This window comes from Balaenoptera ricei, chromosome 16 (assembly GCF_028023285.1).
Source record: "Balaenoptera ricei isolate mBalRic1 chromosome 16, mBalRic1.hap2, whole genome shotgun sequence".
In the NCBI taxonomy this organism is placed as follows: domain Eukaryota; kingdom Metazoa; phylum Chordata; class Mammalia; order Artiodactyla; family Balaenopteridae; genus Balaenoptera; species Balaenoptera ricei.
The window spans coordinates 34,230,884-34,256,507 of record NC_082654.1 but is presented as its reverse complement, the minus strand read 5'-3'; the positions used below and the strand labels follow the sequence as shown (position 1 = coordinate 34,256,507).

Below are 25,624 nucleotides of genomic sequence, written 5' to 3'. Positions count from 1 at the left end.
TCTCTCTTTCTACACGTACACACATCCTACTTGTTCTGTTTCCTGGAGAACCCTGACTAATGCACATAGTGTTTACTATCTGCCAGGCACTATCTTAAATGGTTTGAGTAACTCAATCTTCTGAATATTCCAGAGTGGTGGATACTAGCATTATCTCCAATTTACAGATGAGGATCAGTGAGCTTACTAACTTGTCCAGCTAGTAGGGAAAGTACCGGATTTCAACCCAGGTAGCTTGGTTCCAGAGTCTGACTTCTTAATCACTGGGTTCTGTACTCACTATCAACATATAACACAACGCGTGCCACAACTAAGGAGCCCGGCTGCCACAACTAAGACCTGGCGCAACCAAATAAATAAATATTAAAAAAATATATATATATATATATATATAAAACATGAAACTGACATCAACATGAATTATTTGGAATTGAGCTATGCAAGTAACAGAATGATGAACACCTATGACACTGCACATTGGATGCAGGCACTCAGTAAATGTTGGTGGAATTAATGATTTTTTAAAATTATGCTAATGGGGGTGGGATGAATTGGGAGATTGGGATTGACATATTAGTTATCTATTTTATACATATTAGTGTATATAAGAACCTGCTGTATTAAAAAACGTAATCATAATTAAAGTAAATCAAGGACAAGCAAGGAAACAGATTGAAAACCTAAACAACAGTTGGGGAGAAGATCTATAAAATCTTCTATATGAATCCAACAATTTAATTGGGAGAAATAATAAATCTGACAACAATGGTAGCAGCTAATTACAAAAGGTTATCTTGACTAATGGTATCCTTTAATAAAGAAATTGGAAGAGCAAACAACCAGATGTGTATGAATTTAATAAAAACTTTGTGGAATAAAAAAGAGAAGCACAACTAATTTACTGGCTCAATTTTTGGAAAGTGCATTCTCTTTTTAGAAAAAAAGCATTAAATGACAAGTATAATTTTATCTGCAGACTGATCAAGATAGGAAACAAATACTTTTTCATGATTTTATAATAATTTAACGTTTTGGTGCCAAAGGCATATCTTTACCGAGTTCTGTTTCAATATTATGCTCTTGGTTTTGATCAAGGGTTAACACAAGAAATAAAGCATAATAAGGTTTTGTGGTTAAAAAAAAAATTATGCTAATGTTTCCTCTTTTCCATGAACATTAACTTCTGGTAATAAAATATATTAAAAAAAAGAAACTTTGGAAGCTCTACTTCTGTTTCTAAGGCTAGTTACTCAAGGTATTAAAAAAGAGTAAAAATGAACTGCATGACTAAAAAGTCTCTTAACAAATCTGCTTAATAAACTGAACAAAACCCACTTTCTTAGAAAAGAAACACTTATTAGTTCTTATAGGCATCAGATGCCTCTGTTCATAAACAACATGCATACAGGTTTCTCTTTTCTTTCTGTTCTCTCTCCCTTTGTCTCCCTAGAGCTTCCTAAGCAGATTGCATTAATGAAATATAATAGCTTCAAATAATCAAGGATCCTATAGTGGACACTTTCAATAATGAACACTCATGAAAGAGAGAGTCTGCTTTGTTCACCGAGTTTGGCATGCTCTTGCATGCCAGTCTTTCTTACCCTTTAACGTAGATGTCGCTCATTTCCTCTCCTGTGATGCTTTTCTCATCCAGGATAACATCCTTGGTGTTCCAGATGATCACACGCAGGTAGTATCTGAAAGGAGCACATTTTGAAGGTGCTTTTTTTTCTGGTCCTGAACCAAGACCCCAGTAAGATACAGCAGGGTCTCAAGATTACTTACTTCTTGGCTTTCCGGGGTGTGATATTGAAAGGAGGGCCTGGTGGCCCCAAACTCCTGGGGAAAACATCCACCCACATCTGAAGTTTTCCCTAAGCCATTCAAAAATGAAAAGAGAAATGAAGTTATATTATGGGTGGTAGAGACTATAATTTTCTTTCATACGTCTTAGGTGAAACGAGTTCTTCAGGCCTCTTAATTTATTAGTCCATATGGAAGGCAAAAAAAAAAAATGGAGTAAAAGAACAAACCAAGATGAATCTTATACTTTTAGTGTCACTTAGGCCATCCGCCCCCCATTCTCTCCCAGGAGTCTCTGACGGCTGCATGTACCGACCTGTATCAGTCTGAGTCTTCCCTGGTTAATAAAATGAGGGGCTTCCCAATGCTAACACAACCCCCAACACACACACACAACAAACACACACACACACACACACACACACACCCTCTTACAATGACTAAAAGTTGGGCCCTTCACTCTCAGAACAGTTTTCCCGCTGTCACTCTATCCATCTTCACATTGCCTACTTGGTATCAGTCCCAGTTTTGTGACACCCAAGGGTTTCTCCACTTACCTTAAGAGAGAAAATAAAAATAATTTAAAACTGTATTTAATTTTGTAAAAGAAAAACTTACAGCATGGCACTTTTGAAGGAGAGACTCAAACAATGACAAGAACATTACTGTTCTCCCCAAATTGAGGACTCCCTGCATTGACCTGCTAGTGTCTACCGCCTGAGAGGGAGCTTGCAGGAAGGGGGAGAGTGAGAGCCTGGGGACTGACACCTGTGGCGCCATCTTGGTGAGGCCCCACTCAAGTCTTTGATGGCTACAGACCAGGCCCATATATCTGACTGGAGTATTCTTCCAGACAGGCTAGGAATGCCATTAACACACTGTATCAACGATACAAACCAATTTAAATTCCCCAAACTGTTTTTGTATGTTCTGTAGACTCTGCCTTCATGAAAAAACAGACTGGTCTTTAAGAAGGTTGCCAAGGAAACCACTAGGCTGGTTTCCTAACGCACTGTGATCAAAATGAATTAACTGAAGCTCTTGAAAAGGGATATATTTTACTGTGATCCTGACTCTCTTCCCACTAATCTCCAGGGCTCAAGGGTCTACTATACATCAAGCACACCGCAGAAATTAGGCATCCAGGTGTCTCCTAAGACCTAGCCAGAGTCTGTCCAATGCAGTAGGCAGAGGTGATGGAAGTATTGGTAGCCCAGGGAGCAATCTTCCTCGCTTTGTAATGTCTTAAGACTTTATTCAATTGAGGAGTAGGAGGGGAGAGAGAAGGAGAAATGGGCTCTTTGTGGGGAAAGAAGGATAATTAGAGACAGAAGAAATCAAAATATGGAACAAAATAAGAGTGAGTGACAAAATCATCTAGTAAGCCCAGGCTACCTGTGGTCACTTTTTAAGAGACCACGGTTCAGCTATCAGTGTCAACAATATTTGCATCCATTAGATAAATATTTCTTAAAGCGTGACGTCCTAACCATCTGCATCAGAACCTCTCCAGATACTTGTTACAAATTCAGATTCCCTGCCCCACCCCAGGCTTATTGAATCTGAATCTCTGCAGGCATGGCCTGGAAATCTTCATTCTAACAAGCTTCTACATGGACTGTTTTGTCATTTTCCATGTCTCTCCTTGCTTCTCTGGGAGCTGCTCCCCAGCTTCTGGGAATTGACCTTCCCCCATCACTATCAGCATGGTCCCTGTGATGAGCCATCCTGTGTACTGTATCCCTGTCCTCCTGGCTAGAGCTGAGTGGTCCAGTGTTGGATAAATGGGCCAAGTTGGGGCAACCAATCCTTTCCACATGTGGAAGTAGATGGGGCTACATTATAACATAAAAAACTCAGAAACGGTCCACGATATTCTGCCACATGGGAAGGTGATCACAGGAAGGAAAAGTGCAGGGTAAAGTAGACTCAGAAACAGACAAGAGACAGGGAGAGATCCTGGTCCAAGGTTGTTCTGAGTCACTGTCACTCTCCTGTCTGGATTTAGTGAGTTACCTGAAAATTCTTACAATAAATTCCCCTTGGGGATGAAGCTAACCTGAGTTTCATTTCTATTTCGTGTATATCTAAAAGTATCCAAAAAAGATAAAAGAGGCAAGTCTGTGTCAGCTATCACCACTGCCTTTGGAGTGTGGGTGAGGGGTTCACAGTTAGAGAGCCCTTTACCTGGGAGATGTTAGGCTGAAAGGTGCTATGCAAAGTCCTAGTTTCCACGTGTTCAGGGACCAGCCCCTGAGTCCTAAGGATGTGAAGGGCAAGGCGCTCCTCAGGGGCCCCGAGGTGTTGGTGCAGGATTTTGTTGGCTTCTGCAATAAAGAAGGACAGTGAAACAGGGATGGGCATCCGGGAACAGTTCAGCCAGATCGCCTTGAGGGATTTGCAGTACTTCACCCCAGACTCTGCAAAAATGGTCAGGCGGTGCCAGTGTGCAAACCAGCTTGTGAAAGAGTTGTTGATAGAAATACCTCCTGACTGGGCTTCCCTGGTGGCGCAGTGGTTAAGAATCCGCCTGCCAATGCAGGGGACATGGGTTCAAGCCCTGGTCCGGGAAGATCCCACGTGCCGTGAAGCAACTAAGCCCGTGCACCACAACTACTGAGCCTGCGCTCTAGAGCCCGTGAGCCACTACTGAGCCCACGTGCCACGACTACTGAAGCCTGGGCGCCTAAAGCCCGTGCTCCGCAACAAGAGAAGCCACCGCAATGAGAAGCCCGCGCACCGCAAGGAAGAGTAGCCCCCGCTCGCAGCAACTAGAGAAAGCCTGCACACAGCATCGAAGACCCAACAGGGCCAAAAATAAATAAATTAATTAATTAAAATTAAGAAAAAAAAAAAAAGCTCCTGACCAAGAGCCCTGCCCCAACCAGGCTCATTTCTGACTTGTGGGCTGCCAACAGTAAAGAGACCAGAACGCTCCAGAATGTGTGAGAGCAGCCCCTATTTATGTTGGTGTCAGGGGCTCACTCCGTCTCCCAGACTCCCTTGCAGTTAGGTGTGGCCATGCAAACAAGGTAGGCTAGAATATAACGTAGGTGGAAGTGACGTGTGTGCCACTTCAAGACCTAGCCCATAAAACCCTCTCATGTAGGATCCTCTGTGTGCACTTTCTCTTCCGGATGCAGAAGAAAACAGTGACCTTAGACACCTGAGCTGAAGAAGGGCAGAGCTATAAGATGGAAGAGCCTAGTCCATGAAGCACTGTTTGGAAGAGGGCCACCCACCTGTAGGAGTACCTGTTTTGAATTTATGAGAAATAAACTTCTATTGTGTTAAGCCACTGAAATTTGTAAGTTTAACTATTACAGTAGCTAGCTAGCATCACTGTGGCATTTAAAAAACATAGTCCCCAAATTCTCTGTCACTCCTCCCATTGGGACGTGGGGTCTATGTCCTCTCCCTTTGAATCTGCAGACATATGTGACCACTAAAGAAAGGATGCTGTGTGACTTCCCAGGCTAACCATGAAAGGCCACGCTGGTCTTCTTGGGGTCCTTGCTCTGGCAGAAGCTGCCAGCCGTGTAAGGAGTCTGGGTGCCCAGAGATCACCCTACGGGAAAGGCCTGGGTAGGTGCTCTGGTCATCAGTTCCACGTAAGCTCCCATCCAAGAGCCAGCAGCAAATGCCAGCCGTGTGCGTGAGCCATCCTGGACCTCCAGCTCAGTCGAGCCTTTGGATGACTGCAGCCCTGGCCAACATCTGACGGCAGTCAACTGCGTGAGCAACTCAAGTGAGAACTGCCCAGGTGAGCCCTTGCTGAACAGCTAACCCACAAAACTATAAGTAAAACAAAATGGTTGTTATATGGGAAAAGAATCTAAAAAAGAGTAGATATATGTATAACTGATTCACTTTGCTGTACAGCAGAAACTAACACAACACTGTAAATCAAGTATGCTCCAATAAAAATTAAAAAAAAAATAAAACAATATGGTTGTTTTCAGCGGCTAACTTTTGGGGTGATTTGTTATGTGACAAAAGTAACTGGAACAATCCTGACTGATACAGCTTTTTGGGGGTGCTGTTTAATTGTTGGGGGTAATCTTCTCCGTGGGGCCATGTTGCTTGCCAGTTTATTCCCAGTCCCTTTTGCAAGTTCTCATGTTAACAGCAGCATCGACATTTGTTAAACATCTTATCGTCCCTGATATTGACCAAGTCCTCTTAAGAGAGAAAGACAAATATAGTTTCTTACAATGTCAAGAAAAAACAGTTGAGGATCAGGAAGCACTTTCACTCCCGTGTGTCCTTGCTCAGCTTTCTCTGGATATCCCATGTGCCCTCAAAGCCAGCCCACTGCCAGCCCCTCCAGGAAGCCCTCCTCCCTACGAAACACTGAATCATGCCACAGCTCTTATGCTCTATTAAGCTTATTTCAGTCTCTGTCATAATGCGGTTAGCTGTTGATGTGTCAGGACAGATTGCATTATAAATTACTGCTTAGGAAAGAGCAAGACCCCGAGCTCGGATGTGAGCCAGATGTGAACTTAGCAGATTCTTCAAACCAGCCCCCAGCCTCCCTGAGCCTTCTCAGAGAAGGGCTGGGAGAATGATGGAATAAAATTGGAAGAGAAATTCTTCCACTACCATCTGAGCACTTTTGAGCTAATTATGCATTACATGGAAATAAGTTAATTATTAGAACTTTGTGTTCAAAGCTCAAATGGCTATGACCTAAAAAGGTCAAGTGAAACATAAGACAGACAAGAAAACGTGTCCACTTTGACACCTGACATGACAGCAAAACTCTACTATAATGGGGCTTTTGTTAGACGGTCATGTGTACGGAATTCCCTATGGTATTAGGGCACTGCTCTGTCCACCCCCCTCCCCAATGCAAACCAGGCAGCATAAATGGGTTGCTGTACCTTGTAACCAGCTTGCCATCCATGGCAATGTGCTTACCAAATTCATCTAGGCTGTAGTCTTGTCCTCCATATCTGATTCTACTTCCGTCTTCAGAAAGGACAGGTGGTGGGAAGCCTTTGAATCTGGCTACATTTTGAAGCAACTGTGTTGGTTTCAATTGATCTCGCCAGGTGTTTACTCCAGAACTGTGAATTAGATCCCACACCCGGAGTTACCGCAGGGCACACAAGTTCTTCTTGGATTCATACACACACATACTTATAGGTGCTCTCATGTTAATGGGGGAGCAGGGAACGTGCTCTACACGTTGGCTTTTGCCTAGAAATCTATTTAGGATTTAGAGACCTAAAATCCACAATCATTTTGGCCTCAGCCAATTGGTACTCCCCCCCACCCCTCAGTTTCCTCCTCTGTAAAAAATGAGTTTGACTGAGATCGCTATAATCACAATAGGTAAACTTATAAATTAGAAATCACAAGCTATATCTCATTCAATATTACAGAAAGGCACTGTTTAGCACTCAGGGAAAGAGGGACATCACAGCATTGATCAGTTTGGAGGGAGGGGCAGGGAATTCCTGCCATCAAACGTTGCCAGCTCTTGGTCCCAGGCATCAAGGAGGGAAGGGGCTCAAAGAATGGGAGAGTGGAGACTGCTTCTCCAGCGGCTGCTACCTGCGCCATCCCCACAGAGCACTGCACTGCTCCAGGGGCTAGCGTTGTACACAGACGCCAATGGGAATGGGCAATGCTATGGTCCTGATTCTCTCTAAGATGATTCTATTATCAACAACGGTATCTACCCAACTCAAAGGAGCAGGGGCTCAGTTAAGACAGGCCCTGAGGTGGAGCGCCAGAGCTTCCCCAGGTATTAATGTTAGATGGAGCAAACTGTCAACACACACTTACACACAGTACTGCTCAGGAATGCCGCAGTGGGACCCAAACCGGGAAAGGAATCGGTTTTCCAGGTCAATAATCGTTTCTCCTACTTTTTCATCACGGGTAAAGGTGTCGTAATCATAGACAGAAATTTTCAGGTCTTTTTCTTGAGGTAAGTAGCAGCTCAGTTCATACATTCTGAATAAACAAATGCAAGGTTAGAGTCGCCATGATCCCACCCGGGTGTCTCACACAAACCAGGGCTCTGCACAAAGACTCCCTGGGCTGGGGTCGGGGCTGCAGGAGGAGGACATCATGGCTGGGATAACCAGGTGGGTGGCGGCAGGCAGGGGTGCTTGATTAAGTAGTGCACGTTAGTAATGAGAGCAACAGATTGTACACTTGATCAGGAGAAGATCTGGGGCCTTAAATGCCTAACGAGAATCCCAGCTTTGCTGCTTACTGGCTGCGGGACCCTAGGCCAGCTACTTAACCTCTCTGTGCTCAGTTTTCTCATCTGTAAAATGGTGATAATAATCCCTACCATCCCATGTTGTTACAAGGGTCAAGGGAAGAAATGTTTAGAAAGCATTTGGTATGAGTGCATTACTCAAAACCCAATAGCTATAATAGTAATAATAATAAATTATTATAAATTAAATAATAATTATTGTTAATAATTATATTATTAGAATACATGCCTATTATCTGGGTACCCAGGCATCTCTACCCAGCTGGGAGATTAGTAAGGCACAAGCACCCCGATTTATAGCCCCCATATCTGTGCCCCTACTATGTTCCCTTCTCTGCCTCAACAGAGACCACTACCCCATGGAACACCCTGGACTCACCCCACAGGAGCATGAGGGTCTGGAGGGGGGGAGTGGAAGGCTGCCAAGAAGGCCCCCTCCCTCCTCCCAGGCCCTCTGGCTCTGCCACTGATTTGTGGAGGCTTTTCGATAGTATCTGTATTAAAATGCAAACACTTCTGAGAGAACGATAAATAATCAAACAGTAATTTCTGTGGTAGGTGAGCAATATGGCGCCAGTTCTGAGATGGTGATAACTGTACAGCATAAGCTCCAGATGGGTGGGGTTTGGTTCTGTATCTGCACACAGAGGGGTGAGTCCCATAGTAGGTGCTCAATAAACTTTGTGGACAGAAAACTGTGAGAGGCCTCTTGCATCTCTCCTCTCTCACTGTGCCTCCAGTCCTCCTCCTGTCACTCTGGCGTGTGGATTGGTTCTTGCCCAAAGAGCCAGGAGTATTAATCTCTTGAGCAGAAGGGTGTGTGTCAGTGGGGCTCTGGAGACAAGCTGCTAGGGCGTCTCCTAGATACATCTCAGTGACTTCTCCAGACTGCTGCAGCCAGGCGGGGGCCTGCAGGAGGAAGGCGGCCCAGGATAGAAGGTGCTGGAGTCGTGGCCACACCTGAAGCACCATATCCACACGAGCCCCCAAATTCCATTACTGGATTCCAAGGGACAGGTAATATGTGTCCCTTGACAAAAAGAATTCTTTGCTCAAATAAGTTTGAGAACCACTTCTGGTGTTCCTCTGGGCAAACCGAAGGTTCTGAGAAGTCCTGCAGTTATCTTTTTAACCCAAGCATCTTGGTTTGATGAAGGAATACGTCTTTCTTTAGAACACAATTAACATCTTCTGGCAGACTGACATCCCATTGAATGTTATGGGATGACGATGCTGAACAGTGGCCGAGCAAGTAGGAAAGGTTGCTCCTTCCTGAATTCCTTTCGTGGAATCCCTGAGGGTCTCCGCTGAGAAAAAAGTCACCCTGGAAAAGACGGAGGCCAGGGACGGGAGTCGTGGGAGGGGCTGCAGAGCCCTGGCTCCACCCTGCTGGGCGGGGTGATGTCTGCACGTTCACCAGATGGCGATTGGCCGTGCGGAGCCTGATGGCCTCACTTCCTTCCGGGGTGGCTCCAAGCTAGACTTTTCCTGCCACTTAATTAAGCTTGTGCTTGGCTCCTCCGAGATGAGCGATTCAGACAGGGCCGCCTTTCTCCCGTAAAAGCTGGCTTTCGCTGCTTCCCTGTCTCCCTCGCATGGAGCCCTCCTTCCTGCCCTGCGTGCCTTTTCCTGTCTAGACCTCAGGGCTGGATCAGGGGAAGAAAAGGAAAACAATCATACTGCCCTGCCAGAGGATTACTTCCACTGCCTGGCCCTGGCACGCGGCCCCGGGGTGTGCGGCACAGAAGGTGTGCATGTGCGCGCGTGCACACGCACGTACACACAAGAGAGGGAAGGACTGCATAAGGGCACCCACCAACAAACGCGAGTACAAAAGAAGCGGATGGGCAGGATAATAAAGCCAGAAATTAAAATACAGGCACACGTCAAATAAGAACAAAGTGTTCTCCTTCTCGGCAGGGTTCTGGGGGAAAATAACACTATTTTTACAAATACTCTGTGCAAAGAACATTTTTCTACAGGTGATGGCTTGGCCCGGAATATGAAACATTACCAAGAGTGTTGGAAAAGCCTGGGGCTTGGTCAGGAATTTCTACGTAAATCTTGGCTGCCCGGTGCACCAGCTGTGTGGACACAGCTCTGCTGCCCTGTTTCTGTCACCTGCAAAGTGGGGCCGCGACTCCCTGCCCTGTCAGCTGCCGGGTTTGACACTGAGGTGAAAATCAGATGGTGGTGGCCATGCAGACGCTGCGTTCAGGTGGCCTGGGCGTGAGTCCCGGCTCTGGCGCCCAGCAGTGGAGTGAGTTGGTGCTGACTCCCTCCGTGCCTCCGTTTCCTCTGTTGTCAGGTGAGGGGAGCCCCTCAGAGTTGTGAGATTTTTGAGATGTTTTCTATGAAGGGCTCGGCACAGTGCACATCCACAGTAAAAGCTCCGCAAATAGTAGCTATTATTAAATGTGGAAGTAGTTTATAGCTGAAAAAAGCCCGTCCTCTTTAGAGGTCACTTGGGTGCACCTTACCCTTGAGAAGGTTCTGATGAGATCAGTGTAACAGTCCAGAACAGATGTAAAGTGGCAATGATGAAGACGGTAATGCTATTTCAAGAATCTTCGGGGGACTTCCCTGGTGGCGCAGTGGTTAAGAATCTGCCTGCCAATGCAGGGGACACGGGTTCGAGCCGTGGTCCAGGAAGATCCCACATGCCGTGGAGCAACTAAGCCCGTGCGCCACAACTACTGAGGCTGTGCCTTAGAGCCCGCAAGCCACAACTACTGAGCCCGCATGCCACAACTACTGAGGCTGTGCCCTAGAGCCTGCGAGCCACAACTACTGAGCCCGCGTGCCTAGAGCCTGTGCTCCGCAAAGAGAAGCCATTGCAATGAGAAGCCCGCCCACCACAACGAAGAGTAGCCCCCGCTCGCCGCAACTAGAGATAGCCCGCGCGCAGCAACGAAGACCCAACGCAGCCATAAATAAAATCTTCGGGAACAGAAGACAGGGAGCAGGACATCTGACCCCATCACTTTCTGCTGCCTTCTCAGTTTTAGTAACAGAGTCAGTAACACATACACTGGCTCAAAGTGGTGGAGTCAAAGCATCCCAGAAAGAGCTCAGCAGGATCGGGGAGTGAGAACCACCTGTCACTACACGTAAATCACTGCCTACCCTTCTTGTCTAGAAGCCACAAACCCTCCGGACTCCTGGGCCTCATTACCCGCCCCCCGCCCCTCCAGGTCTCACAACAAATCTCTCAGACTTGGTTTAGTTTTCTTCGTGGTACTTTTCACTTCCACAAATTTCTTGTGTTTGTGCATTTACGTATTTATTACCTGCCCCACCGACTTGGATATTTGAATAGTTCACAGACATAGTTTCACAGCTTCCGGGCCTAGAGCAGAGCCTAGCACCCATTGCATCCTTAGCACAGAGGCCAAGAAGAAAAGAACCACAGAAAAGCGTTAGGAAATGCCCGTTACCTGCCGAACAGCGGGTTGAGAGTGTTGGGGATGTAGTGGTCTCGATCTTCCATTACTTTTTTGCCCAGTGTTATTTTTATATAAGGGTCACACTGTGGGGACAAAACAGACAGCAGGTTATGTCACCATGGGGTGCCAGTTCACGGCAGTTTCTGGGACAGACTCAGGTGTGACCCCACCCCCGCTCCCACGCTGGTGAGAAGGGGTAGCCTCAGACCAGGTCTGGGCAATGCTCCCTCTTGGCGCCATGCAGCCAGCGCTCGTTTGGAGGAGAGGCAGTGGCGAGGAGCAGTGACAAAGCAATCCTCCTCTGAGGTCACATCTGTAAAATGAGAAGGGTGAACCAGAGGCTCCAAAGCCCCTTCAAGCTCTGAGATAAATCCCCACTGGGACAATCCTCCTGAACAGATTGTTTTGATAGAGTATCTTTCCCCTTGTGAGATAACAGAGCCCAGAAAGAAAGAACAGGACAATTACTGTGGCTGATGACTGTAATTATGTTGCTATAGGAGAAGGCGCCACGCCCAGACTCTTACCAGGCCATTGTTGTCCTGGGGCTGGAGCTCTAAGCCGCGAACAATGTAAATCCTAACCGTGCATTCCTGTGGGACGCTGTCAGGTAGTTCCCGAAACTGCCGGGGAGGGGCCGGCACGCTGGGGTCATCCGACAGGGGGTAGATTCTGAAGGAGCCCTAGGAGAGAGACACACAGATGTACTCGCAGGACCTTGGGCGATCAGGGCAGAGGGCCTGGGGCAGTGTCCTTTCCCCCAGGACACTGGGGGCAGCCACGGGGGCTGTGGGATTGGGGGATGAAGGGCTGCGTTTTGTGAAAGAAATGGCTATGGTGTGCTTTGCATGTTTCCAGTGGGGAAAGTGAGTGATGATAAAGTAATTACTTAATAGATCACAGGGGAGAAGAAAGGGCAGGGCAGAGGTAGGAAGGCCTGGCAAAAACCTAGGCAAGACATGGAGGTGGCCTGGACCTGTATGATGGCAAAGGAGGTGATGAGAAGTGAAATTCTGCACAGTTTTTGAAGATAGGAATAAAAATGATTATTTTTTAAACCCAAGAAAGTATAAAGGGTGATTTCCCTTTTTTTTTTTTGCATCACCCCTGTAAACCTCCTTCCATGCACTCCCAGGCAAACTCCTGTTCATCCCTCAGGTCTCAGCTGAAAAGTGTCACTTCTTCTGGGAAACCTCCCTGATTGCCCCTGGGTTGAATATGTTTCCTAACACTCTCTTCTAACCCCGCACTCACCCCTATTGCAGCACTGACCTCTGCATCGTCACTGTCTATTTATTGTCTATATTCTTCACTAGACTGTGAGCTTCCTGAGGGAGGTAAATATTTCTTGTTTATCACTCTATCTCCAGGACCTAACACAGGGCTGGGCATGAAGCAGGGACACAATAAGCAGTTTCTGAATGAGTGAGCCATCAGGCCAGCTTGAAAGGCCTTATATTTTATCTTGAAACCAGCTTACGTACAAGAGAAAGCACTAAAGTTGGATTCAGAACACGTGGGTCTTAGTTCCAGCTACTTTCACTCAGTAAAGCAGCATGATGTAAGCACCTACCATGTGCCAGGTACTGGGGGCCAAAAAATGAACTCAAGGAATCCAGTCTGGCACAGGGGTGTTAAATAGGTTTGACTCTCATGCTATCTTTGATGGCTTGGTGGAAAGCTATTATGAGAAGGATTTGGAAACCACATGTAGGGTAAAATGGTCTTATCGATTAGCAGTGTCTGCTATTGGAAAGGATTAGGAAGTAACAGCACGTCTGTCTTGGATTTGCCAACTGTGGTTGGAGGGAGGGGCAGTTGTGAAAGCAGATACTTACAATGTGAAAGGTACTTTAGTAGCAGCAGGGACCCAGGGAGCCTGGGGTAGGAGTGAGTCACCCAGGGAACACTTCACAAAGAATGTGACATCGGAGCTGGTGCTTCAAAGAATGAGTAGGAGTTTGTCAGACCAGAGAGGGAAGGAAGGGCATCCAGGGAATGAAGAAGAACTTGTCCCAGAGCTCCAAGTTGTGAAAGGACAGGGTGTGTTTGGGGCTTGGAGAGGATGCAGTGGCAGGAGAGACAAGAAGCTTGTGAAAGGCCAGCCCAACCCTTGGAAGGAGTTGAGACTTGACCCAGTGGAAACTCAAGCGATGTTTTTAAGCGGTTGAGAAACACGATCAGATTTGGTTGCGTCGAGAATGGACTAGAGTGTGGACGAGAAGGGTGGCAAGGACAGTGGATTGGGAAAGTGCTGCACTGGTCCTGCTGAAAGCCTGGGACGTGTGTGTGTCTGTGTGTGTGTGTGTGTGTGTGTGTGTGTGTGAGAGAGAGTGAGAGTGAGTGAGAGAGAGAGAGAGAGAGAGAGAGAGAGAGAACTAGAGCTTAGAGAGGCTGACTCTACAGGATTCAAGGCTGGTTGGCATCAGCAGGGAGAAAGATACGGAGAATGGCTTTGAGTGTTCTGCTCCCGACCCCACTGTCCTCTTCCTTGTTAACATTTTCTAGCATCCTTCAGATGTCAGAGGATATGTCCCTGACCCAGAGATTGGTTGTCCTTTATCCTAGGTCTATAAAGAAAATAAAGGTGGATTTTAAACAGGACAGACACACACATTTTACTCACCTTAAACTCTCCTACCACAGAAGGATCTTCATTCTCATCTGATTTGCCTCGATACAGCTTGAAAGTATCTGAGAAGTCTGTCAGGCCCTCGAATTCCGTTACCTCCTCTAGTTCACAGTCATATATCTGCAAACCATCAACAGATTCTTAATTTCTCATTAAAATACAGGTGGAATCTAAAATCAAAAAGACTGACAGTACCCAATGGGCATGAGATGTGGATGGAGCGCCAGAACTCACACATTGCTGGCTGGAGTGCAGAATGATATGACCACTTTGGGAAAGTGTCTGGCAATTTTTTATGAAGTTACATATCCAGCTACTCTATGATGCAGAAGTTGTATTCCTAGGTATTCCTCCAAGAGACATGAAAACATGTCCACACGGTATTAGAATGTCCATAGCAGCTTCATCATCAGGAGAATGGATAAACAAGTCGTGGTATATCCATACAACGGAATATGACTCAGCAATTAAAAGGTGCAAACTACTGATGCACAAGACAACATGATGGATCTCAAAACTACTGTGTTGGGCTAGAGAAGCCACACACACACAAATACGTATTGTATGAGTCCACTTATTTGACATATAAAAAAAGGCAAAACCGATCTATGATGATGAAATCAGATCAGTTGTCTCTAAGAGGGTTGGAAGGTTGTGAGAAATTGAATGGAAAGGGGTACAAACAAAGGAGTTTTCTGGGGTGATGGAAATGTTCTTTGCCTTGTTTTGGTAGTGGTTTACGTAGGTGTATATACAATTATCACAACTCACTGAATGGATTACTTTATTGTATGTAAATTATACCTCGATAAAAAGCTAGAAGAGGAGGAGGAGGAGGAAGGAAGGAAGGAAAGAGGGAGGGATGGAGGATGGACTGTGGGGCTGATCTAGTTTATTTCTCTAAATAAGCGGTTCTTTACATGCTGGTGTTTCTCAAGCTGCGCTGAGATGTTAGGACAATCACATGAAAGAAAGTAGATTTTTCCACGTTCTGAAAAAATGAATAAAGAACTGGAAAACCCAAACCATTAACAGAAAGATCATCCATAGCCAGACCGGCCTAGTCCAATAGCTTGTCTTCCTCCTGGACACAGAGTTGTGATTGTACACTACATACATGTAAAAGAATCAACTTCTCAGCTAGTGAAACTGATGCTCGTTCAGAGGACAGAATAAAGCATGTTGACATTTCATACTTTTTTGCAAGAGCACCATGACTTTGAAGGTCTCCCTTGGTCAAAATGGACAATCGTTGGCCTAATTAGTGCGGTGCCAACCCATTCCCAACCCTCGGCCAGATGTCCCCAAGCCTTAAAGTGGCAGTCACATAACCATAAATCAACAGCTGTCCTCAAGCCCCGGGAATCTTGGCAAAGCCAAAATCCATCACAAGGGGGCTCCCCAGGAGGCCAGAGGTGCTCCTGGCCCCTCAGCCTCAGCACCCACCATTGGACCTTTCAGTTTTTCACTCAGCTCTGCCTGTGGCCAGTTTTAACGCATGTCAATCCCCCACCCACAGTAGCATAGGCCCAGGTACCTGGAGTTTGGGATAGCCTTTCTGAATATATTGTCCACATTTTTCATGTTCCCCTGTGGAAGCATAATATTTACTCCACCAGTCAATAATTTCTTCCTCCTAAAGAAAGACACATGAAAATGGAAAACTCTTTAGTGGTGCCCTGGATTTCCAATCATTGCAAGAAAACTCATATGTAATAGACAAGAGAAACAGGTACTTCTGAACCTAAAAGAGGCGAGATTATATGACTCTTGTTTACATGCACCAAAGTATTCAGGATTCTTCTACCCAGAAGCTGGAGGTGAAATGATGATCCTTGGCCAATGAAATGTGTTTGGCTTTAATGGCCACAGCTACACTAGATGATTTTCTTACATTCTATGGATACAATCTATTCATTTGTTTGTTTTTACTCTTTTATCCTGTTGACTTGATATTTACATATGCAGATAAAAGAAAACCTTCAGTATGTGTTTACTATTTCATCCTCCAGTATGTGTTTTCCACTGTTTCATTTCCTTAGCCCTTTTAGCCAGCAATGCATTGCAAAACAAAGCTCACTAAGCTAAGAGTGGGTAAAACTGGTTCTAATTCAAGTTCCATCCTTTACGTTAGAAGCCATACCCTTATGTTACAAGCCACACCACATCAGGTACGTTGTTTAACATCTCTGAGCATCACTGTCTTCATCCACTGAATAGGATAATAACACTACCTGCCCCCATCCATCTCATAGGATTGTTTTGTTTTGTTTTGTTTTGTTTGGCCACGCTGTGCGGCATGCAGGATGATCTTAGTTCCCCAAGATCCCCGACCAGGGATTGAACCCGTGCCCCCTGCATTGGGAGCACAGAGTCTTAACCAGTGGACCACCAGGGAAGTCTCTCATAGAGTTGTTCCGGACATGAAATAAGATCATTAGGAGAAGGAGCTTTGAAAATTATAAAATGTGAAGCAAGAGTAGGGAGGCATCATGGTTTGTTTAGACCAGTGGCTCCCAACCTATTCTTGGAGATTCTAATTCAATCAGCCTGGGGTGAGACCTGGCACCCAGGATGCTTTCAAAAGTTCCCCAGGTAACGTGCAGCCAGAGTTCAGAATCCGGTGGTTCTTAGACTGGGCAGAAGGGACAGCATTTAGAATCACTTGTGCAACATTCTCAAACTGTAGAAGGCTGTAGTTTATCGAAGGCTGCTATAAATTCCACTCAGATTTATAACAAGAATAGATCCCATCAGACCCACCCATGGCTTAATCTACCTAGGAAGAGTGAGCTTGCTCAAAATAGTGTGTCACCAGCAACATGGCCTCCTCTTCCATCTGGGGGGAAGGAAGAAGGAACACTCAAGAAAAGCTATTTCTTATTTATATATGGTATATATATATGTTTATACATACACCTACAGTTATTTCCCCTTCATGGATCAGTAACCCAACCCTGGATTTAAAATTTTATTTATTTATTTATTTATTTATTTACATATCAGCTATAGGAAGAAAATACATGAATCTTAAGTCTAGCAAAACGTGTATAATAGTTACCTTTTCTGTTAGCTGCCCATCACATATATATGGGCAGGAAGAGGACAAACCATGTTCAGGTCACATGGAGACGGAGACCCCATGAGCATTAGGTTCAATGAGAAAGAGAAAAGGAGACGTTATTTTTCATCCATGCCTTATATTATCAACATTTTGATGGATTATTTATTCAATTCAAGATGATCTCATAATTAAACACACCTTATTGGTTTCTTCTCTGAAAATGTGCAGAAGAGTTACAAACAGTATTAAAATAAAAGGGTTGGAGGTAGCCACCCATGTCCCATGTTTTAATAGAGTTAGACAATCAATCTGTCCACCAGCATAGTGATCACAAAGGGGGTGGGGTGGGGTGGAGGTGGGGATGAATACAGTTGCTCATCTTCCTGCCCCAAACCTTTTATTCCATTTAGCTTCTAAAGTATATCCCCAACTTGGCCTAATTCTCATTCCTTCAAAAACTCCTGTCCCAAGATGTTTATGTCCAACATGACTGCAGCACCATCACGTAAGCATCTTTTCTTGATTTTTCCCCATGCCGCCAATAAAGCACCAAATACATATCCATCCATAAATGGATGTCAAGTCTCTCATTGGCCAAATCCTCCCATTTGAGTTTCTGCGTGGAGAATCCACCAGGAGATGAGAGAATGGACAGCTAGGATGCTGGGGCTTGACTTGTCTCTTGGTACCTGCTGGAACATCAGCCAAGCTCACCCTTAGGGGCAGTTTGAAGAATTGCTACCTCCTAACTTCAAGTTCATTTCCACTGTGAGGGGACAGCGACTCCTCACTACAGGCACTTCCTGAAGGGAGTGCCGGGCGGCCACGGGGCTTCTTCTGCAAGTGCCCCTCGGCATTTTCCGCATCGACTTTTGTTCAGCACACAGAAATGCCAAGAGAGGCAGAGAGACAGATAGACATAACAATTCTTTCTATTAGATTCATGTCAGAGCGCGATTAAAAGTTAAATCATCACAGCTGAATTGAGATTTTGGAGAGAGGGACTTTATGCCAAAAGTGTTTTCACATTCTGAATGGTTCCTGAATTCATATATTTAGAGTCTGTTTATTCACATCTATTCTCAGCTATTTGAAATCATTTCAAAGAAATGAATAGTTTATGATTTAAAAAGCGTTATTCAGAACAGATTGCTGATGTTAAAATCTAGGATTAATATGGGAGAATTTATTCATGTCCGCTTGCTCATTAGTTCACGTGGCAAAGTAGCTGAAGCAGCTAAAGTAACTTGCTTCATTATATCCAAACGGCATAGAAGATTCTCCCCTGAAGCTTAAAATAATCACATTTGTTTAAAGATCGTCTTTCACTCCAAAATCTAGAAAGAATCTGAAAGGAGAGTTCAAGTCTTTAGACCGAGGTCCCCGCAGCCCCAGGCAGCTTCATGCATTTTCTTATCATACATACATGCACTGTCGTTGAAGAAGCCATTTTGCTGAGAGCTGTTGACATACTGCTTAAGCACTGGAATTGGAAGGTAATTGTTGAAATGGCCATGTAGGAACGTCTGTGTTATCTGGCTAGCACTTAGCAATTTGTCCCCAGTGCTTATTTCCCGCTTTACTTGTGGTGGTGCTGAGCACATCTGTTAAGAGCTCCCAGGGTCACCACAAGGTAGTGGTGTGAGTTTCTGTGAGCCCGAAACTGTCACCTGAAGCCACATTCCACAGCTCCCATCAACAGCACTGTGTGGACCCATTCCCTCCATTTACCAATAAAAGGCTTGAATTGAGTTAGTGGTAATAGGTATTCATTACACACACATCACATGTACATGTAACACATGCATATCACATGCATGTATGTATATTACATGCATGCACATATATTACATGTATATGTAATCCAGGACATCAGCAAGCTTGTCATTGGCTCTTCCAAAGCTCAACTTTGCTCATTTGACTTTGCATAGATGAGTGCTATATTCCCCAATGAATAGGTGGTATCAGATTTTTAGAGGCAATTCCAAATAGCCTTTCTTATCAACACAGTATACCTCCAGTAGGTGTTAGGAGAGCAGCTGAGTGAAAGTTATTTATAGTACATGAGAATGACTGATACTACCTTCCTCAGTCCTGCTAAGTTGCAACTTAAAATATGATGTAAACTCAACTTTCACAATGTGTCGCTACAGTAGCCTCATCTGTTAACTACTGTTAAGAAATGAATGAGATTGCGGCATAGACTGGCTTTATTCTTCTTCTTGGGCCTTCATACCTGGGGCTACTGAGTATACAGAAGGCCCGAAGAAGAGCTGATTGACAATGGGAGGCAGGAAAGCTGGAGGCTGATTACAGAGCAGGATCTTAAACTGGCTTTTTCCAGAGTTGTTGTGAAAACGTACATAAAAGATCTTAAGTATATTATACTTAGCTTCTCCCTAGGCTACTACTGTTTTATTGGGAATATTTGGGGTTGTTTATAAAGTGAACATAGTGGTTTTGCATATTTGATACTGTCATTTCTGACTGTGGAGGATTCTCAGGGAATAGAATCAAACACACTGCTACGCAGTGCTGGCTGTAGAGCCCACATTTAGTATGGTCCAATTGTTAGTGAGTTTAATGCAGTGGGAAGAAAGTGGATTTCTTTAAAGGCACTGTTTATGGACATAACACATTAAAGTGCAATCATGTGCACTTTTCGGCCAGTTTGCACATTAAAACATGCTGTGAAAGTCCATCGTGAATGCCAACAGGAACGGGGAGATATTTGATGTTTTCTTTTTTCTGGGCTGGGAACTTTTTTTTTTTCCCTCTCCTTCTTGTCGAACTGGCTGGAATGGTTTTAACATAGGGTCCTGAGTGAGCATTTCCACCAATTTCTTGATTTGGAAAACCACAGTGAATATAAAAGTCGGAGATGTCCCATACACTGACAAATAGGGTCATTAAAAATCCATGACACTTCTGTTTCACGTAGGGGAAAAAAAGTGGTGTGCTACATGTATCCCTCTTCTGAATGTTGTGGTGCTGTGTATTTGCTCCTGAAATTTCTCTTTATTGCAAATGATATCACTCAGACTGTCCACACTAAAGGTCCTCAGACCTGCCTGCACATTAGAATCACTTGGGGAGATTTTAAAATTTACTGTTGTCTAGATCCCTCTCCCTCATGGAGAGTGGAGCACGGGTCTGAGTATATTTTAAGTATCCTGGGTGACTGAGGGTAGAGGACATGAGTCCACACAATGTCACCGTAGCTACTGATGAGTGTAAGATTCAGGTTTTTTACCATGATAAGCTGATTTGTTATTTTATTTTAGTTGCATTGAATGGTTGTTTGACTGAATTCACCTAATGCTTAGATGCCTGGAAGATAAAACTGACATCATCCAATGATCAGTTCTGAAGCCTACCTTTGATGCCAGTAATGGTTTGGTGTCTTCTATTTCAATAACGACGTCCCGGCAGGGTGGGGTAGACAAAAAGGAGGCTGCAAGACAATTTCATAATCTAAGATACTTACAAAAATATAGTGGTGAACATTCTACTCCAAGTTCAAGTTCAACAGCCACACAGTGGAAGGTAGAGTTTGCTCCTGGATGAGACTTACTAAATGGAGAAGACCACGTCTGAATGTAGAAAAATAACCCAATTCATTGCTTTTCCCAAAATATGATACGGTTTTAGACATTCTTAAGGGGATTTTATGGCCCATTTTTTTCTTTTATCTTAGACAATTAGCCCAATCCTGTACACAGGAAATGCTGAAAAAAGAATTGTGTCAACACATGTCTTTAGAGGATGTAGGAGTGAGGTCGGGGCAATGGGGGCTGGGGGGAGCTACACCAAAGGAGCCTCCTTTTCATGGAATCTGTTCTAAGACACAGAAAAGCAAAGCAGGGTGAATAGTTGCACATTTCAGGGCTGAAGTTGCAGTGGCTCATTCAGCTTGGTTCTCACAGTGTACATAGAGGGAAAAGGCACACATCCTGGCTTTAAATAACTCCCAGAATATTTGTGGCTCTGGATGTTGAGGTTAGAGCAAGGGCTCAGGAGCAGCCCCTGGGCTCACCAGGTTTGGTTCAGCTGCAGGGGGTGCTGAAGCCTCAGCCTGGGGCGGGGTGGGATGAGAGGTGCAGCTACCCTTTATGGAAGAAGGCATCAGGCAGCCAGACATTCAACAGGAGGGCAGAACTCAGACAGAACAAACTCTGCCAAGCCAAAAGAACTTTGTGTTTAACCCAGCATTTGATGTATAGGACATAAAGGAGGGAAAACCCATTTTTTAGGCACCTACCATGTGCCAGGCAGTGGGCTAACCTGTTTACATACATGACCTCATTTAACCCCTCAAAAATCCTGTAGAATATGTGCATATGTGGCATTATACCCATTATAGAGGTTAAAAAACAAACAAACTGAGGCTAAGAGAAAGCAAGTCATTTGCTTCCAGTTAAACAATTAATCACAAGTGAAAGTAAGTAATCTAGGTCTGTCTGACCCCAAAGCTTGTGTTTTAACCATCATACCAGAGCCCAGAGCAAAGTAGGCCCTTAGTAAATGTCAGATAAGTGATCAGGGGAGCACCGGGGAAGCAGAGGAGACTGACATTTATTGAGCATCTATGATATGCCAATTGCTATGCTGTTGCTAGGTGGCACCCCCAGATCTATCAGAAGTCTCTAGGCTTCCAAGATAGCTCCCCTCCAACTCCCGACAACTGCAGCAACACAGAACGGGACAGCCAGGAGGGCAGGCATGCCGGAACACAACTGCATGCAAGTTCCTTCCTATATTATCATTCCTCCACTTTACAATCCTCATGTAAACAAAGCCTCGGGGACAGGAGGAAAGTTATTCTGTGTGCTTCCAACGTTAGGCCAACCAAGTACATTCCTCAACTCCTACCTCAGTTTGGTTTTAAGAAACTATCAGATTGATCTAAAATAACAGGTTCTGGCCTTGGGAACCCTGTGCTCCCCATACACCTTAAGGATTTTCCTCTTCAGGGGCTTTCTGAAGCCTTGACCCCACTTCACACTAACTACAAAGAATCATGAACCAGGAGACCTCTGCCTAACCCTGACCCATAGACACAAGTAGGTCCATACAAGCGATTCTGGGGCCAGACAAAATTTGCAGCATTTGTACCTTCCTCATGATTTCACATATTTGTGTCAAAGAACTTTCTCTCATGAAAGCAGTAGGAAAAACACTAGGAAAACAGTTTCTCTCCATTAAGTAACCCCAGATAAAAGAATGCCTGCAGTTACATTAATCCTTGATGTTATAAAAATGTTGCTGTTTTAGGCACCATCAACTCAGCACAAAAATGCTTTGCATGGGAAATGTATGGATAAACACATGTAGGGTTTTGCTCAAGTGTGACTGAATTTTTTTCTCTCTTCTCTGAATCAGGGATACAGGATGCTCAGACCCACATAGCAGATGAGCTTCAGAGGCTCTGTCAGATCAATACCAAACCTTATGGAAGATTAAATAGAACTGGTTAGCAGAACAGCTCTCAAATAGAAGACAGCTGTTTCAGTTTGGAGGCTACCAACGATCAGATGAATGGGTGTCAATTCTCCACTGGGCTTCACCTCATGAGCCTAAGGGCTCTGGGATCTTGTTCACGGATGGGACCCAGTCCCCAGCCCCTAACACTCTCTGGCACATGGTAAATTAAAAAACAAGTAATTCTTGAATAAACAAGAGCAAAATGCTATTCATTAGTTATTATTTAGTATAGAACCCAACAGTAAGTATTATACCCTGCTCCATCACTTATTAATTATGTGACCCGAGGCCAGGAATTTAAACTCAAGCAGGTGTTATTTTTAATTCGATAGATAACAATGAAATCATATTTTTCAAATTATATCACAACAATGTTGTGATGCATTAATGAGGCAGGACAATAGATGGAAAGCAATTTAAAATAAAAATCCCCCACTCCTTCAGTGCTTATGGAGGGGTCCCTGTATTTCCCCATCAAAATATTTATCATAGGACTTCCCTGGTGGCGCAGTGGTTAAGGATCAGCCTGCCAATGCAGGGGACATGGGTTCGATCCCTGGTCCGGGAAGATTCCACATGCCGCAGAGCAACTAAGCCCGTGCGCACAACTACTGAGCCTGTGCTCTAGAGCCCGCGAGCCACAACTACTGAAGCCCGCACGTGCCTAGAGCCCGTGCTCTGCAACAAGAGAAGCCACTGCAATGAGAAGCCAGCACACTGTAACGAAGAGTAGCTCCCGCTCGCAGCAACTACAGAAAGCCCACGTGCAGCAAAGAAGACCCAACGCAGCGAAAAATAAATAAATTTATTTTTAAAAAAATTTATCACAGCAAACTGCAATCACCCATTGTCTTGCCTTCTCTGCTGGATGATACAAAAAAGAATGTTCATCCAGGAGCAGGACAATTCAGAAAGTAATAGCTTGAGCATTGGGCCCCCTCAAACAAGGCCAAGATTCAAGGGTAGTTCTGCCACTTACTAACTATATTACCTTGGGAAAGTTACAAAGCATGCTGTAAATCAAACTGTTTCCTCATCTGCAAAATCTGGACAATGAGTACTTACTTTGAGAGTTTGTAAAGATTAAATCAACTCAACATGAAAAGTCCCAAGATGCTATTTAGAGACTTGCATTTACCTTTTAGCTGTGGCACGATGTCCTCCTTTCCTGCATAAGGGTCGCAGCGAAAGCGGTCCAGGCGGTCAATGGTGCACTGGCCCACAACGGGCTTGCGCCCAAACTGCCGGTGGTCGATGACCTTGATCACCAGCGGAGGCATGTACAATTCCTCCTTGGGCAAGAACTGGGGGTCACAGAGGTAGGTGTTACTTTTCTGTTTAAGACCTGACAAGGGCAGCTTTGCCAATTAACTCCCCCAAAGGGACCAACCCAGGCTCTTTCTGCCCATTTGGTGTAGCCCCTGGGACCCACAGCGAGCAGTTCAGTAATGTACATGCCAGGCAAGCAGCCTGGAGCTGAAGGGCCTGAGCTCCGAGCCGGGATCAAACCCTGGCTCTGCCACTGACAGCTGCATGGTCTTAGGGAACTCTTCTCTGTCCCAGTGATCTCCTTAATAAGAGTAGGGGTGCTGAATTAATATATGTGAAGTGCTTAGCACTGTACCTTAGCACCTGGCTCTGCTCTGTAACAGGTTGTGAAGTCAGCATTTAGTTAGAATTAGTTAAAATTTAGATCGAGATAAAACTGAACCTTCACGGGAGATAACTGTGGCTTGAGAGTCTTTCAGTCCTGGAAGTTCAATGCCAAAATGGGATGCTCATTTTTCCTCCATGCCTCCTGGTTCCTCTATATGGAATTTGGTAGCCTTGGTGACATTGTCTGATTGGGGAATCACGGGCTGGTCTCAGGTCTGCCTGGTGCGTGGTTCAGATGATTTCCACCTTCGTCTTCACACAGGAGTAGAAGCTGGGATCAACTGAGTGGCTTTCCTCACCTCTGCTGACTGAGGCTAGATTCCAGGCTAGAGCTTGGGAGGTGGGGAAGGGGCTGGGGACGGAACAAGGGTGGGTAGAGTGGCCCAGGGGATCACTCTGGGATTCTGGCTCGGAGCTTCCAGGTGGCGTTCATCTGTAGCACCGCAAGGGGAAAAGTATTGGCTTTGAAGTTGGAGGGACCTTAAGTCCAAACTCTGGCCACCCACTTGCTAGCCGTGTCCCCTTGTGTAAATCACTTAACATCTCAGTTTCCTCCAAAGCACACATAAGAGGGGTGAAAATGCCTGCCCTGCAGGGTTGAAGACTTAATGCAGGGAGTGTGAATGCAGCCAGCACCGAGCTCTGTGTAGCTACTGCTGCAATCTCGACAGAGTCACTGCAGTACAGCACGCGGGACCTGGCACTCACTACGGAACTTGCATAAGGCGGTTCCCCTCTCCAGGCCTCAGCTGCCTCATCTGTAAGAGGAGAAGTTAAGCTCCAAGACCCTAGAGTTCAAGAGTGGTGTGCTGGAGACCCCAAGGGCAGAAAAATGACTGGGGTGGGGAAAGAAATGGGAAGGTTCTGGACCTTCCACCCCATGAAACTGAAGAAATGCCTTTATTTCTTAACGCTTTGTATAGTAGAGTAAAAAATAAAGATTTTTTCCTTTTTAAAAAGTTAAGGATTTAACTGCTTTAAAAACGGAAAGACGGAGTAACCTCTTCTTGCTCCAAAGTATTATAGGGTCTATGATGGAGGACTGTGAACCAGATCTGAGGCTGCTGCCTTTCTAATAACCAGAGGGTAACTTTGATGGAACAAAGTGGCACCATCCCAGGGACACCTGGAGGCAGGGCACAGTCATGGGCTCTTAGGACATGGCCCCATCACCCCGCAGCTGCCCTTCCCCAGCCAGCCAGTCACCATCCAGAGGGTTCTGGTCCACGTACACCTGCAGGGCCTGGGGGTTAATATTCCGCTCTCGGGGGATCGACCAAGAGCCTGTTACAGAGAGC

At 45.2% G+C, this 25,624-nt stretch overlaps 1 protein-coding gene across 2 annotated transcripts in view; it reads right to left on the bottom strand.

The window, feature by feature from the left end:
* The window catches only part of MYOF (myoferlin), a 163,956-nt gene that overhangs the window by 11,730 nt on the left and 126,602 nt on the right, over positions 1–25,624 (bottom strand). Inside the window, exons 37-49 of one of the 2 annotated variants that reach the window (XM_059900706.1) lie at positions 23,809–23,974; positions 20,564–20,640; positions 18,613–18,669; positions 17,184–17,195; positions 15,660–15,758; positions 14,117–14,242; positions 12,018–12,173; positions 11,482–11,573; positions 7,600–7,770; positions 6,727–6,875; positions 3,991–4,130; positions 1,786–1,874; positions 1,602–1,697 (exon numbers count right to left, since the gene is read on the bottom strand). In XM_059900706.1, coding sequence (XP_059756689.1) covers positions 1,602–1,697; positions 1,786–1,874; positions 3,991–4,130; positions 6,727–6,875; positions 7,600–7,770; positions 11,482–11,573; positions 12,018–12,173; positions 14,117–14,242; positions 15,660–15,758; positions 17,184–17,195; positions 18,613–18,669; positions 20,564–20,640; positions 23,809–23,974 — 1,430 coding nt within the window. The remainder of the gene's footprint in view (positions 1–1,601; positions 1,698–1,785; positions 1,875–3,990; positions 4,131–6,726; positions 6,876–7,599; positions 7,771–11,481; positions 11,574–12,017; positions 12,174–14,116; positions 14,243–15,659; positions 15,759–17,183; positions 17,196–18,612; positions 18,670–20,563; positions 20,641–23,808; positions 23,975–25,624) is intronic. The other variant, XM_059900705.1, reaches the window with a different exon arrangement.